The sequence below is a fragment of the Aristolochia californica genome, unplaced genomic scaffold, assembly GCF_029961685.1.
Source record: "Aristolochia californica isolate CCGP_79_NKW_82.1479 unplaced genomic scaffold, dmAriCali1.0.hap1 SCAF_7, whole genome shotgun sequence".
NCBI lineage: Eukaryota > Viridiplantae > Streptophyta > Magnoliopsida > Piperales > Aristolochiaceae > Aristolochia > Aristolochia californica.
In genome coordinates, this window is record NW_027182268.1 from 41,904,067 (window position 1) to 41,916,996 (window position 12,930).

General features: G+C 40.5%; 2 protein-coding genes and 1 pseudogene across 12 annotated transcripts; 1 reads left to right on the forward strand and 2 right to left on the reverse strand.

The window, feature by feature from the left end:
* The first annotated feature begins 197 nt into the window (after nt 1-197).
* Nucleotides 198-5,048, forward strand: LOC137936459 (protein DETOXIFICATION 16-like). Of its 9 annotated transcripts, none has more exons than XR_011109539.1 (10): nt 198-330; nt 1,231-1,531; nt 1,783-2,327; nt 2,452-2,538; nt 2,719-2,775; nt 2,853-3,091; nt 3,223-3,341; nt 3,447-3,533; nt 3,651-3,754; nt 4,263-5,048. XR_011109539.1 is itself a non-coding variant. In XM_068781143.1 (9 exons), the coding sequence occupies exons 2-9, from the start codon at nt 1,256-1,258 to the stop codon at nt 3,699-3,701; spliced, it is 1,461 nt and encodes a 486-aa protein (XP_068637244.1). In that variant the 5' UTR covers nt 198-330; nt 1,231-1,255; the 3' UTR covers nt 3,702-4,234. The 9 variants fall into 9 exon arrangements, 6 of the variants coding, with proteins under 6 accessions (XP_068637244.1, XP_068637246.1, XP_068637247.1 ...); XR_011109537.1 differs by lacking the exon at nt 4,263-5,048 and adding an exon at nt 3,838-4,234; XR_011109538.1 differs by lacking the exon at nt 4,263-5,048 and adding an exon at nt 3,849-4,234.
* Nucleotides 4,278-5,022, reverse strand: LOC137937505 (DEAD-box ATP-dependent RNA helicase 35-like; annotated as a pseudogene).
* Nucleotides 5,049-7,214: 2,166 nt separating the features above from the next.
* LOC137936921 (2-hydroxyacyl-CoA lyase) lies at nt 7,215-11,664 on the reverse strand. 3 transcript variants are annotated; one of them, XM_068781891.1, is made up of 3 exons: nt 10,109-11,664; nt 9,066-9,381; nt 7,215-7,625 (listed from the first exon to the last, which is right to left on the reverse strand). In XM_068781891.1, exons 1-2 carry the CDS (start codon nt 11,546-11,548, stop codon nt 9,067-9,069), a joined length of 1,755 nt encoding a protein of 584 aa, XP_068637992.1. In that variant the 5' UTR covers nt 11,549-11,664; the 3' UTR covers nt 7,215-7,625; nt 9,066. The 3 variants fall into 3 exon arrangements, with proteins under 3 accessions (XP_068637992.1, XP_068637990.1, XP_068637991.1); XM_068781889.1 differs by having other exon boundaries at nt 7,215-7,622; nt 10,109-11,663; XM_068781890.1 differs by lacking the exon at nt 7,215-7,625 and having other exon boundaries at nt 7,668-9,381.
* Nucleotides 11,665-12,930: the final 1,266 nt, after the last annotated feature.

Below are 12,930 nucleotides of genomic sequence, written 5' to 3' on the forward strand. Positions count from 1 at the left end.
AGTAAATAATATTTTTTAATATAAAATCAGAAAATACGCCCGAAAGGGCAAAAAAAACATGGACCTCATAGGAGAATACGTATGGATGGCCCGCATTCAACCCGACCGTCCACTTAGGCGGGAACAATTCGAACCGGAGTCCACCATTGATCAGCTGAAAATGAAACACGGACTCTGAGACGCCTTACGGATTGGAAATTTGGAATTGGAAAACGAGTTTGAGACTGAGAGAGACCTTAAGATTAAAAATTGTGACGGAAGGGATAGAAAGATTAGTCATTCGAGGTTCAAAGAAAAAGATCTGGGAATCTTCATAAAGCTATGTAAAAGGTATGCATGAATCTCTGTCAGAGTCGACGAATTCTGGTTTTTACCTCTGATAAATCAGAAAATAAGTTTGTTTTTTCTGATATATCTACTCGTCTTCAACTCTGCTCTCATCTTTAAATTTTGATTCTGGCTCGCCCGTGCTTTTTTTTTTTATCCTTTCTGCGTCCGGTCCTCCGTTGCTGAAGTCAATTTCAGCTTTGTCATATCTTTTGGCAATCAGATCTGTGCTTGTTCGGAAATTTTTTCCTCTGAAATATCTGCCTTGTTCTCATTTTTGACACAAGACATCAGATCTGGATCTTAGTGCTTTGTTCTTATCATTTGATAGTTTTCACTTGGCTTCTAAAATTAGTCGCTCCTTTGACGACCCATCCTTCGATTGACTAAAATAGTATGCGAAGACCTTTATATCAGGGATCCTTAAGGGAGGGGGAACCCACCACGCGATTGTTTGAGTAATCCTAAATTCCGCATGCTCATCTTTGAGCCAGATTTCTGCATTTATTTTCTTCAGTTTATTAGACAAGAGTCGATAAATGCATAATTTGTCCTTCTCTTTACATAAAACTGGTAGCTGGTGCTCTAAAGTCATACTTTTCAACAGATATTACCTTGTTACTTGTAGACTTTCGTTGTTTACTTAGTTATGGTTATCGTTAATTCTCCTATTATTAGCATTTTCAAATTACGTAGTATTATTATAGAAGGTCAAAAAATTTATCTACAAAGTCTTAGAATTTTTTTAAGGATCAATTTGATGTCTCAGCCTGATTAAGAAAGAGTTTGATCAACATTGCTGTGTCAGTGTGATGTTTCACCACCGTTGCATAATTAACATTTCTTGAGCACTTGATACAAACCTTGACCTTTATATCATGGTTTAAGGATATGTTGTCTCAGGGACAAGTCAAAAGTAAAGCAAGAGATGGAAGAAAAAGAACAGTGCTCATCTATGCAGTTTCCACTAATTGCAGTCCATCAAGGGGAACTTGAGAGGACGGCAACTACTTGCATCAGAAGAGAAATTTTTCAGGAGGCAAAAACGCAGTTGTTCTTAGCTGGGCCCCTGGTAGCTGTCAGTCTCCTGCAGTACTGTTTGCAAGTAATCTCAGTGGCATTTGTGGGACATCTTGGTGAACTTGCTCTCTCCAGTGCTTCTTTGGCAACTTCCTTTGCTGGGGTGACTGGTTACAGTGTGCTGGTACATGAGTTTGTTTATTTGCCTGTTGGAGTCTATTCTCCTTACAATTATCTTGTCCTCAGAAATTTTCAACAGTCTCAAAACATGCCTTCAAAACTAAACATGCAATACATTCAAAGAAGAGTATGCTGGTACGAAAGAACATGTGAACTGAAATACATAAACACTTCAATTTATATGAGTTTGGCATTTTGTTTAGAAAAACTATATTGTGTCTGTTACTGAAAACATACCAATTCTGTTGGAACTAGTTAGGACTGGGAAGTGCATTGGATACCTTGTGCGGGCAAGCCTATGGGGCAAAACAGTATCATATGCTTGGTATACACATGCAGAGAGCTTTATTTGTTATCCTACTTGTGAGTGTGCCCCTTGCTGTCATCTGGATGTACATGGGTCTCATTCTAATGGTGCTAGGACAAGACCCAGAAATATCTTCAGGAGCTGAATTATATGCTCGCTGGATGATCCCAAGCCTTTTTGCCTATGGCTTCCTTCAATGTCTGGTGAAGTTCCTGCAAGCCCAAGGTATTGTCTATCCTATGATAGTATGCTCCGGGATAACAACTTTACTTCACATCCTTATGTGTTGGCTTCTAGTGCTCAAGTTTGGGCTTGGCCAAAAAGGAGCAGCTCTTGCTAATTCCATCTCTTATTGGTTAAATGTATTGTTATTGGCATTTTATGTTAAGTTCTCAAACACTTGCAAGGAGTCATGGAATGGTTTATCTAAAGAAGCCTTTACACAATCCTGTGTATTTTTAAGTCTCGCTATTCCTTCAGCTGTTATGGTTTGGTAAGTTACACTTTACATATGAGAAAATATCCTTCAAACATATAAACGATAATCTTATACTTCTATTCAGTGAAAATGTAGCTTCTAAACTTCTGTGGTTTGGTTGTCTTGTGTGACAATGAAGCTTGGAGTACTGGTCATTTGAGCTGGTAGTTCTCCTATCTGGTCTTCTTCCCAACCCGAAGCTAGAAATGTCAATTTTGTCAATCAGGTTCAATTGCTTTTCTGTTTCTTAATCACTTCCTGATGTTTAGGATCGCTTGATTGGTTTGGTGAAATCATTAAATTTATTAATGTCGTAAATAGATGAACTAAAAATTTGAATATTTACTTCACATTTGCTACTTCAGCTTTGAATCTGACAAAAGTGGTTCTGTTATGAAATTTTTAGCATCAACACGATGTGGTTGGTCTATATGATTCCCTTTGGCCTCAGCAGTGCAATAAGGTTGGTTGGATTGCAATTAGTGACATTGTGTGCCAAGTCAATCCAAGTGTCTAATAATGTTCTCCTTACTTTCTCAGTACGAGAGTTTCAAACGAGCTGGGTGCAAGTCGTCCACAGGCAGCACGCTTAGCAGTATCTGTTGCAGCTATCATGACATTATCAGAAGGAACGGTAGTGGGCCTCACCAGCATTTTAGTGCGGCGGTCATGGGGCCACCTGTATAGCAATGAAGAACAAGTAGTGGAACATATCTCAACTATGATGCCTCTCCTTGTAACATCAAACTTTCTTGATGGAATCCAATGCGTTCTTTCAGGTATCAACTGGAAGTGTTGCAAACCAACTGGCTACAACATACCCAAACTATATTAGCTTTAACATGTGAATCACTATCACTTATAGCTTTAGATGCTTATTGAACCCAGATATACCTCTCTCTATTCTTAGGGGCCGCTAGAGGATGTGGCCGGCAAAAGATGTGTGCTTTTATCAACCTTGTAGCTTATTATGGTGTTGCTATTCCTGTAGCTGTTCTATTTGCATTTGTCTTCCGTATTGGAGGAGAGGTGGCAATTTTTATTTGTTTTGTTTACGTTTCATTTATGCATATTAGATTTATGGTTTAGGATGCTCTTCTCATAATTTTCGGTTGTTTGAACTGTTCCTAACAGGGACTTTGGATGGGCATTATAAGCGGACTTGTGGCACAGGTATTGATGCTTCTAATCACAATGCTAAGAACCAATTGGGACGAAGAAGTGAGTAACTTCCATGGAGAGACGGAATAGATGGAGAGACGGAATAGATCAATTAGTAACTTGCCGAATATTAATTCTTAGAGAAATGATAAGAGTTTTTCTTTGATGTCTAAACAGGCAAGACACGCTGGTGAGAGAGTTCACTTCTCCACTATCCCCATAAACTAAAAACCATGTGGGGTGTGCCATCGTTTTGCCATACAAAGCAAAGCTCAATGGAGGTAATGACCTCTGCTCTTTCGTGCTATATAAGGATCGTCCATTATTTATAGCCTACAGGTGCAAGCTAACATGGGCTAAACAGAATCTATGCAGGCTGGCACAAATACTATTTATAGTTGTTTGTCACTCTCTTCCCTTCCTGTGGCCTATTGGGAGTTTGTTTTCCTGTGTGTAGAATGACTGCAGTGCATAAAATCGTGAAAAATTAAGAAAGGAGATCCCGTGAATATTACACTTGGAGCAATTCCACTTGTTCATCTAAATAAAATATTACACTTGCATGGTGAGTTTTCTTCGTGATTGGTCTAAGATGTCACAAAGGGGCAACCACCATCAACATATCCAAGGTAACACTAAATAATGTACACATCACCTGAAGGATGAGAAAATAGATGCAGACCTTCAGCTTCTGCGTTCACGGCAGCATTTGTATTTATCCATTTCCTGTCAAATACATCATACCCAAAATCTGCTTATGAAATATTAAACATGGAGAAACATTTGCAGATGGACTGACATACATCACATCTCCCCTCGATAACCACCAGAACCAAAATAATCTCTTCTTGAACCAGCAATAGCAATGCTCTTCCGGTGTTCCAGCTTTGGGCAGTTCTGGATCCGGTGGCCAAGCCCACCAGAATAGGCACAACCTTTCATTCCATTGGTGCTGCTAATGGCATCCACATCTTCCATTGGATCGTTTAGTTCTCCAAGCACCGGTGGGATACGATATGCTTCTTGCAAGAGGTGCTTCAAATCAAGAAGAGTGGTTTCACTCTGGTTCTTGTTTATGAAAATCAACGTCCTGTCCGACCAATTCTGTGGACATAGTTCTCTATCTCAGCAGGCATATTGTAATTAATTACATGTTGGATGTCAGGAAAGTCCAACCCCTTTGAAGCCACATCCGTTGCGACGACCGAAACGTCCTTATTCCCAGATTTAAAGAAAGTAATGGCTTCTTCTCTTACTTGCTGATCCTTATGTATGGCCACTGCCTCAACACTTTTAACAAGATATTCATGGATGTCATCAACATCAACCTTATTCTCGCAAAAAATAAGAACAGGAGGCGGAGTCTTTTTCAGGCATTCAAGGAGAGACTAGTTTTTGCTTCTTGTTTCACGTACTCTACTTCACAGTCACAGTTTTGACTAGAGCACTTGGGGCAAAATTTTGGATTTTTTTGGGCAACGTTGTTTTCAGTTTCCACTCTCTGCAAGCGCATGAGTGACCCAGATAAAGAGTAGATGGCACTTGGCATGGCGTGTCGTCGTCCCTCCCCTTCGCTCCCCTCAAGTCCATAACTTCGTGAGAGGAGATTCGGAATCCGCTGGATAGAGAAATGGAAGGAGTCTTCAACAGGGAAGACATCGTAGCGGAGGCGAAGAGGCAGCTGTGGCTGGCATTGCCGTTGATAGCCGTCACTCTTTTGCAGTTCAGTTTGACCCTGGTTTCGGCCATGTTCGTGGGTCATTTAGGAGCGCTTCCTCTAGCCGGTGCTTCCATGGCGACCTGCTTTACTCCGGTCACGGGTTCAGCGTGGTGGTATGCTTTACTTTTGAGTCGATCAATGGTCTGACCAGATTGATGGGCGGTTTTTTGCTAAAGATTGTGAAAAAAAAATGGAAATTTCACAAGTCTAGAGTACCCATCATTTGGTTTTAATTAACCCGCAGTAGAACTAAATTTTATTGTCTGCTTTTCAAGGACGATCATTTGAGTAATATAAAATTTCAAATGCGGCTTTGTGAAGATCTAACGAAAAATGTGGCTTTGTTGTTCGTCAGATTTAATGGAGTAATTAGATATAGGTAAAATAATGATTATACTTTTAAATATATTTTTTATTAAAATCTTGATTAAATTATATTAAATAGAACTATGCTTATCACCCAGGTACATACCATCCAAGAGAAGAACAGATGTGGCTACATCCTTTTAGATGTTATGTTTTAAATACTACCAATCCACCTCTTCTTCCTTGCAATGGAGCTATGTTTATCCTTCTACTCGTATGCATTTCCCTAGCTTCTATTTGGGCCAATACAGATCACATACTTGTTTTGCTTCGACAAGATCCAAATGTATCAGCAGAAGCTGGATTGTTTGCTCGCTGGACGATCCCGAGTGTATTCGCCCATGCCATCCTTCAGTGCCTGTTCAGGTTCCTACAGAGCCAACACAAGATATTTCCAATGATGATAAGCACAGGGATCACATCTCTACTCCACATCCTTCTGTGTTGGATTCTTTTGATCAAGTTTAGGTTTGGAGGAAATGGCCCTGCTCTGGCGATAGGCATCTCCTATTGGCTCAATGTGTTCCTGTTGGCCCTTTATGTTAAATTTTCTTCTGCCTGTGAGAAGACTTGGACAGGATTTTCAAAGGCAGCCATGCATAATACTATGAGGTTTGTGAGACTTGCTGTACCTTCTGCTTGCATGATTTGGTAAGTTCATTTGCTCAAGCAATCAGTAGTAATGTCAATTGGGTTAGCCTCTTCTATAACTGCAACTCTGGACATTTGATCAGCAAATTTTCGTTGATTCCAGTAGTATCAGAAAAAGGCGACACAACGAAAGATAAACTCACATCACAATCAGGTTCATCCTTGACTTAATCTACATATCTATTTTTTCAATTATTTAAATAAAATCTATATTAACAGTTGCCTATACGACCAGCCTCAATACGTCGACATTGCTCTTCGCTATCCCCTTGGCTCTTGGGAACACAGTGAGGTCAGTCTAGTTGAATGCATGAACAGTCCTTACTAGCATCTCCTTATTTTTGTTGCTGCTCTGCCAGTCTTTCTTCTTACTCTTTTTCTATTCAGCGTTCGTGTTTCCAATGAACTGGGCTCTGGGCATCCAAAAGCTGCATATTTGTAGTAGCAGCTATGACTGTTTCAGTGGTATTATGATATGTATATTGCACAAAATTGTTTTGAATATCTGTCCACAAACCAACTCTAGATCAAAATTTTCATTGGGTGCATTTATATAACCAATCTTATGTATATAATGCCAGAAGAATAGGATGAAGCAAAGAAAGGAATCTATGATTTGTAGAAGCTTTTACCCTTTCGTTTGAGAAAATTGCATGTGAAGCTTAAATTGGTGTACGAACATTCCTTTTTTAAAGTTTATACGTTCACTTGTGTATTCATATTAACTTAATAAGGCCTAATTCTTTTATCAGGCAAAAGGGGCCCAGGAGAGTTCAGAACTCCAGCATACCTGTGGCTACAGCATGATGAAGGATTTCCTCTTCGGTCAGTATAAGCTGCCACCTTAACCAAATGCAAATATATCGTAACTGTGGCCTTGGTTTAGTTTAAAAAAGTGTATCTATTTTTAAAAAGAGAGTAAAAAGGAAAATGTTGAGTTTTCCAAAAGAGGGCTGATTGTAGGAAGGTGCTTGAGATGAGCACGCATCTAGAGCAAAGTAGGATTGGTATTTATTTTTCTTTTACAAACCAGATACATCTGAGTCTCTTGAAGAACCATCTTCATCAAGATTGACTCGCCCAAGTGTTTCCACCACCTAGTTCAGTCCACACAAAATGCAGAAAGCTTTTACAAGCATAACAAACAAACAAAGGCAAGTCATTCAATCCATGACCATATTTCATTTTGATTTGAAAACAAAAAACTCGTTGAAAGCCTGCTCATCCAGGACTACTATTTCTTTATAACAACATCTCTCTGCATGTAATTACAAACCTTTAAGTCAGACTCTCTTTGCTCTGCTCACTGTCAATTGGCAAATCTCATGCAAGTGTCAACCTAATGGCACAAGTGCATTCTCCAATTGATTCACATAGATAGGAGCAAAACTGGTCTTGAGTGCAGGTGGACCCTGCTAATAGTCAATGCACAAAAATGATTCTTAAAGTTGAAAATAAAACAAAATATGGTAAAGACTTTCCTCGTGATTTATGTAAGACAAGTAATAATTGATACTTCTCTAAAGCCAAGAAATAATTGATATTTCTAAGTAGTGGTTGACAGTACCATTAGTTGTTAAAGTTGGTCCAAGCCCATCATAAAACGGCTAGCCAAATTATGAGGTCATTTCTCCAATACAAATCAAAAAATTCTTCTTAACATTTATCAATGTGGGACTATTCCTACGAACACTCCCTCTCCCCTCCAAACTTACATAAATGGACAACAAGTTAGAGAAGTAGACAACATAAACAAGGTACAAATTAAACAGGGCACAAACAGGTCCCAATAAGGTAGACATTCTACTTTGACACCATGATAAAGTCAGGTTCAAGTTCAACCCAAAATTACTAGCCAAATTAAGAGGTCATTTCTCAAACAATTCTTGAAACTTATTATGTGTGACTATTCCCACTGAACCATATAAAGTTGGGTCCAGGTTTACTCCAAAATGGCTAATCGAAGTTATGAGGTCTTTTTTCCCAACTAATTACCACATCACTTTTTCTCATATTCAGCCAAGTAGGATTATTCCAATAATAGTCCCCCCTCCATGTCCCGGACTACTAAAATAGATAAAGATCCAAAGACGTGAAAAAAACTAAGGGGATACAAATTAAATGAGGCACAAACTAAACCCAGTAAGGCAAGCATCCTATGTTGGTACCATGTTAAAGTTGGGTCTAAGTCTATCTCAAAATGACTAGCTAAAATTTGAAGGTTCCGGATTGATAATCATAAATTTTTTCTTTATAAGGATTGCAGGACTATTCATACTAACACTCCCCCTCAAATGAACAATATGCCTAAAATGTGGACAACACAACAAAATATAAACTAAACTATGCACAACCTAGGCCAACCTAGGCCCATAAAGGCAAATGCCCTACTCTAAAATCATGTTAAAGTTGGGTTTAAGTCCATCCCAAAATGACTAGACAAAATTTGGAGCTCATTTTCCATCTAATAACCATATGATTTTTCTTGACACCTATCTTCGTGTGATTTTTCCAACTAACACTCCCCCACACCCAAGTTCCTACAAACAAACAATGGATTTGAGATGTGGATAACACAAACAATGTATAAACTAAACAAAGCACAATCTAGGCCCAACTAATTACCATAAGACTTTTTCCTATATTAACCCATGTAGGATTATTCCCACTAATAACACTCATACATAAACTCATAAGACTATAGACATTGAATTAGACACTAAACAGGTGCCTAGTTTTTCAATTGTCAAGATTTTGACTAAAACTTGAAGCAGAAAATGCTAGGTGAGATATCACTCACCGGTTTTAATACTTTCCACATATAGATCAATTGTATATCAACAAGGCATTCTCACCTCAGTTTTTGTGTTGCATTCTCCCACTCTCTCCACCAGCATATGGATCAATGATCACATTTATTACAGTTGGTTTCCGTGCTGAAAATGATTCAGCCAGAGCACACTTGAGCTCTTCCGGTGTCCCAACAAGATAGCCTTTGCCACCAAATGCTTCAATAAGAGTATGATAAGCTGCACCAGGTACAAAAGAAGTTGGAGCTGGATCATCTTTATAAGGCCCTGCAATTTCTTCAGCACCCCTTCGATCTCCCCCATATACACCACCGTTGTTGAAAACGATCACAACTACAGGCAGCTGATACCTCACCAAAGTCTGCCAAAGATAACAAAACAAATCAGAAAACCAGTATTGTGGACATGTGGAGACGCTTTTTTAAGTTTGGCGCAATATTCGGCTTCCAATATCTAGTTTTGGCCCGTATTTAGATATCTAATTTAACCTGATGGTTCGAAAGAAACAAAGAAATCCTCTTTTCGAGAAACTATTGAGCTTATTATAACGTGTCTGGCCTCACTATTCCCAGTAGTAGTAATGATAGTATTTAGAGTAAACCCCTTTTGATTAGAGAAATATGTATGGAACTGCCATTAGATGACTTCCTGGTACTGCCCCCTGCAGCTTAAGACAAGAGCACAAAAACATAGACAGTGGCAATAAAGTGGCCAGGTTTAAGGGCTGAGGGTGAACTTCCTAAGACACAAAAAATGGCCAGTTTTTTGAGAAGTAGCCGTCCAGTCAACATGCAGTAAAAGAAGGCCTATGCGATCAGCATAACATCGTTCATGTTGACTTGATTCGTCATCTAATAATGTGGGTCATTCGAGGGAGTTTATCTTGCTTTGTATCTTTTACTGACCAGTGCGAATTGATTGAAACACCTATATATTTATTTTAATTTTGTGCAAATTTTTTATTCTTACCGTCATCTCTGTGTTTATATTCATTGTGCACAAACCATAGTGTGTGAACGTTCTATATCTACATATAATGGATGTAAAACTATGCAAACGAACTATACTTGTACAGGAAGGGACTTTACCTCTACTTCCATGGCACTAAACCCAAACCCGGAATCTCCTTCTACGGCAACAACGAGACGACCAGGCTCCGCCACTGCTGCTGCAATGCAGTATCCTAGACCCACTCCCATGGTCCCCCATGTCCCTGCATCCAACCTTGATCTTGGCTCTGTTTGAACCAGAACAGCTCGACCCACGTCCATAGTGTTAGCACCCTCTGAGACCAAAATTGGAGAAGGACTTCCTGCTGAAAGTATTGCATCCCTTATAATCCTCATTGGCGTCAGAAAATTAAAGGGCACCACATCCTTAGCCAGCTGAACCTCCATTCTATCGACGTTCTCTTTTGCCTTTCTCTGAATAGCTTCCACCCATGGATGGGACTTCGCCAGGCAAAAAGGGTCGTCCTTAATCTCCTTGTTAATTAAATTCAATATCTGTTTTGCATCACCCACCAGGCCAACGCAATGTTTCCGGAGCTCAATTTCTTTTTTAGAGACATCTACGATGATAAATTTGACACCTTCAGACCACTTCGGAGGCTCACCAAAGTGAAGAAGCCAATTAAGCCGAGCCCCAACAATGAGTGCTACGTCGCAGCGGCCAATTGCGAGAGACCGTGCAGCTGTTGCCGCCAATTCGTGCGTATCAGGCAGCAATCCCTTCCCCATTGGAGTCGGCAAGAAGGGAATTCCAGTCAACTCGACGAGTTTTTTTAATTCATTTTCTGCCCGAGCAAAAGCTGCACCTTTGCCGAACACAACCAAGGGCCTTTCGGCGTGCCTCAGCAGAGACGCGGCTTTCTCAATTTCCCTTTCAAGGGGGGCAACCGTTTGGCTGGTCTTATGCACCTGTTCTTGATTATGTTTTTCAGCAGCAACCAAGAATTCCTCGGCTTCTGACTCGGTTATCCTCTGGTGAAGAACATCGGTCGGAAGATCCAAATAACAACCACCAGGCCGATCCGATACAGAATGGCGAATTACCTCAAACACAAGCGCGGGTATGTCCCTGATATCAGTAACCTTAGCTGCAAATTTACTAAAGGGCTTGACCGCAGCCATCTGATCGAGTTCTTGAAAATCCCCTTTTCCGAAATCCTTTTGGTCGCAGGAGCCAGATATCATAATCAAGGGCCAGGTGTTAACGCCAGCGTTGGAGAGCCCAGCGAGGCCGTGGACGCAACCAGGACCCGAAACAGTGAGAAGAACCCCAGGGCGGCCGGTGAGATACCCATACGCGGAGGCGGCGTAGCCCGCAGACTGCTCGTTGTGGAAAGCGATGAATCGGATACCTAGAACGACGGAACGGGTAGCGAGAGAAGTGACCGGAATTCCCACGACGCCGAACATGTGGACCACCCCAGCCCGGGCCAGCGACCGAGCGGCAAGGACATTGCCATCGATAAAGCTTTCCAAGTTCTGAAGCTTTTCTGATAGGGACTCGACTGATTCAGCCATTTGAGACGCGAACCGGACAGACTAAAGAGAGTCACCAGAGAGTAGCGAAGGCGTATCGGACCTGGGGGAACGAATATCGAAGGCAGCACACCGCAGAAAATATATATAAGTTTGTGCGTCAAAAATGTCCTTTAATCCCCGGGCGTAATTCCATCCTAATACTTGGACTGCACTCTTCAAGTACATGTGCGTGAACACCGCCGCCGGTGAGTGGGCTCGTCAGCATTTCAGAGAGAGGCAAGGTGAGATTGGTCTTTTAAAATTTTTCTAATTAAAGAAAATATTTGGGCAATTTATTTATCAGTAAAAATACGCTAAATTCCTACCAACATAAATAATAATAATGGTATATTTGACGTGCTTCTAAATATTTTTATAATTTTTTTTATTTTTAACATTATTTAATTATTTTAAAATTTTCTAAGTCTGAAAATTTATTTTATATTTAAGATGAAAATTTGAAAATTTTATGGATTAGATGTTAAATAATATTAAATCGATTCATATTCTTTGAGACGAAAATGTCTCATATATTTAAGAGTAAAAATGGTGGGTAGGCGTGAGAATTGGAAAGGTCAAAGCGTAAAATTGGGCTGTTTAGCAACTCGTGCACGGAATTTGAAGGGGTTACATCACATCACACCCTCCCCAGGTACTTCCCAAATTGTTCGACGGCTCTACTGTTGAGAATTGATGGCCAAAAAGCTTACGAAAGCACTGACGTTGTCCTTCGGACCTCGAGTCCGACAGACCGATTGGCTAATCCCTGCCATTCCGCCATTCCGCCATTCCGTAGTTTAGGAGGTCGCTTCCAGGACGGAACCTTGCCATCTCCAGAGGACGAAGGAGAGAAACCGCTGGTAGTTGATCGTGTCAGACGATTTTTGTTGGAGGAGAGCGACATATGAATATTATAAACTACCGAGTCGGATCAGGTCACCCACCCGAGATGTCTCACTGAATCGAAGTCAATTGAGTTCCACACCTGGTTCAACCCGGACACCGGAGAATAAATGCATTCTGCTTTGTTTTCTCTGGAAAAGGTCGTAGATTGTGTCGAGATTTCTCCACTCACTTGTTAGAAGTAATTCTTCCCCCAATGGTCTCATTCGTCGTCTTGCTATCACTCAAACTAAATTCGTTTCTGGTTTTGATTCTTCCCGTATCTCGGTGACAACAATCAATATGGGTGATCTGTTCTTGCACCTTGCAGCGGATGAAGGAGGCGAAAAGACATTGTAATTAGCGATGTTGAAAGGCAACATTTCAGGCAGGAGCATCTCCTTCAGAGTGAAGGAGCAAGTCTTTAAGGGGTGTTGAAGGATAAGTCGTCTAGCAGTTTATGGTGGATTTTTTCACTATCAGCTTCACTTTCTTGTCCG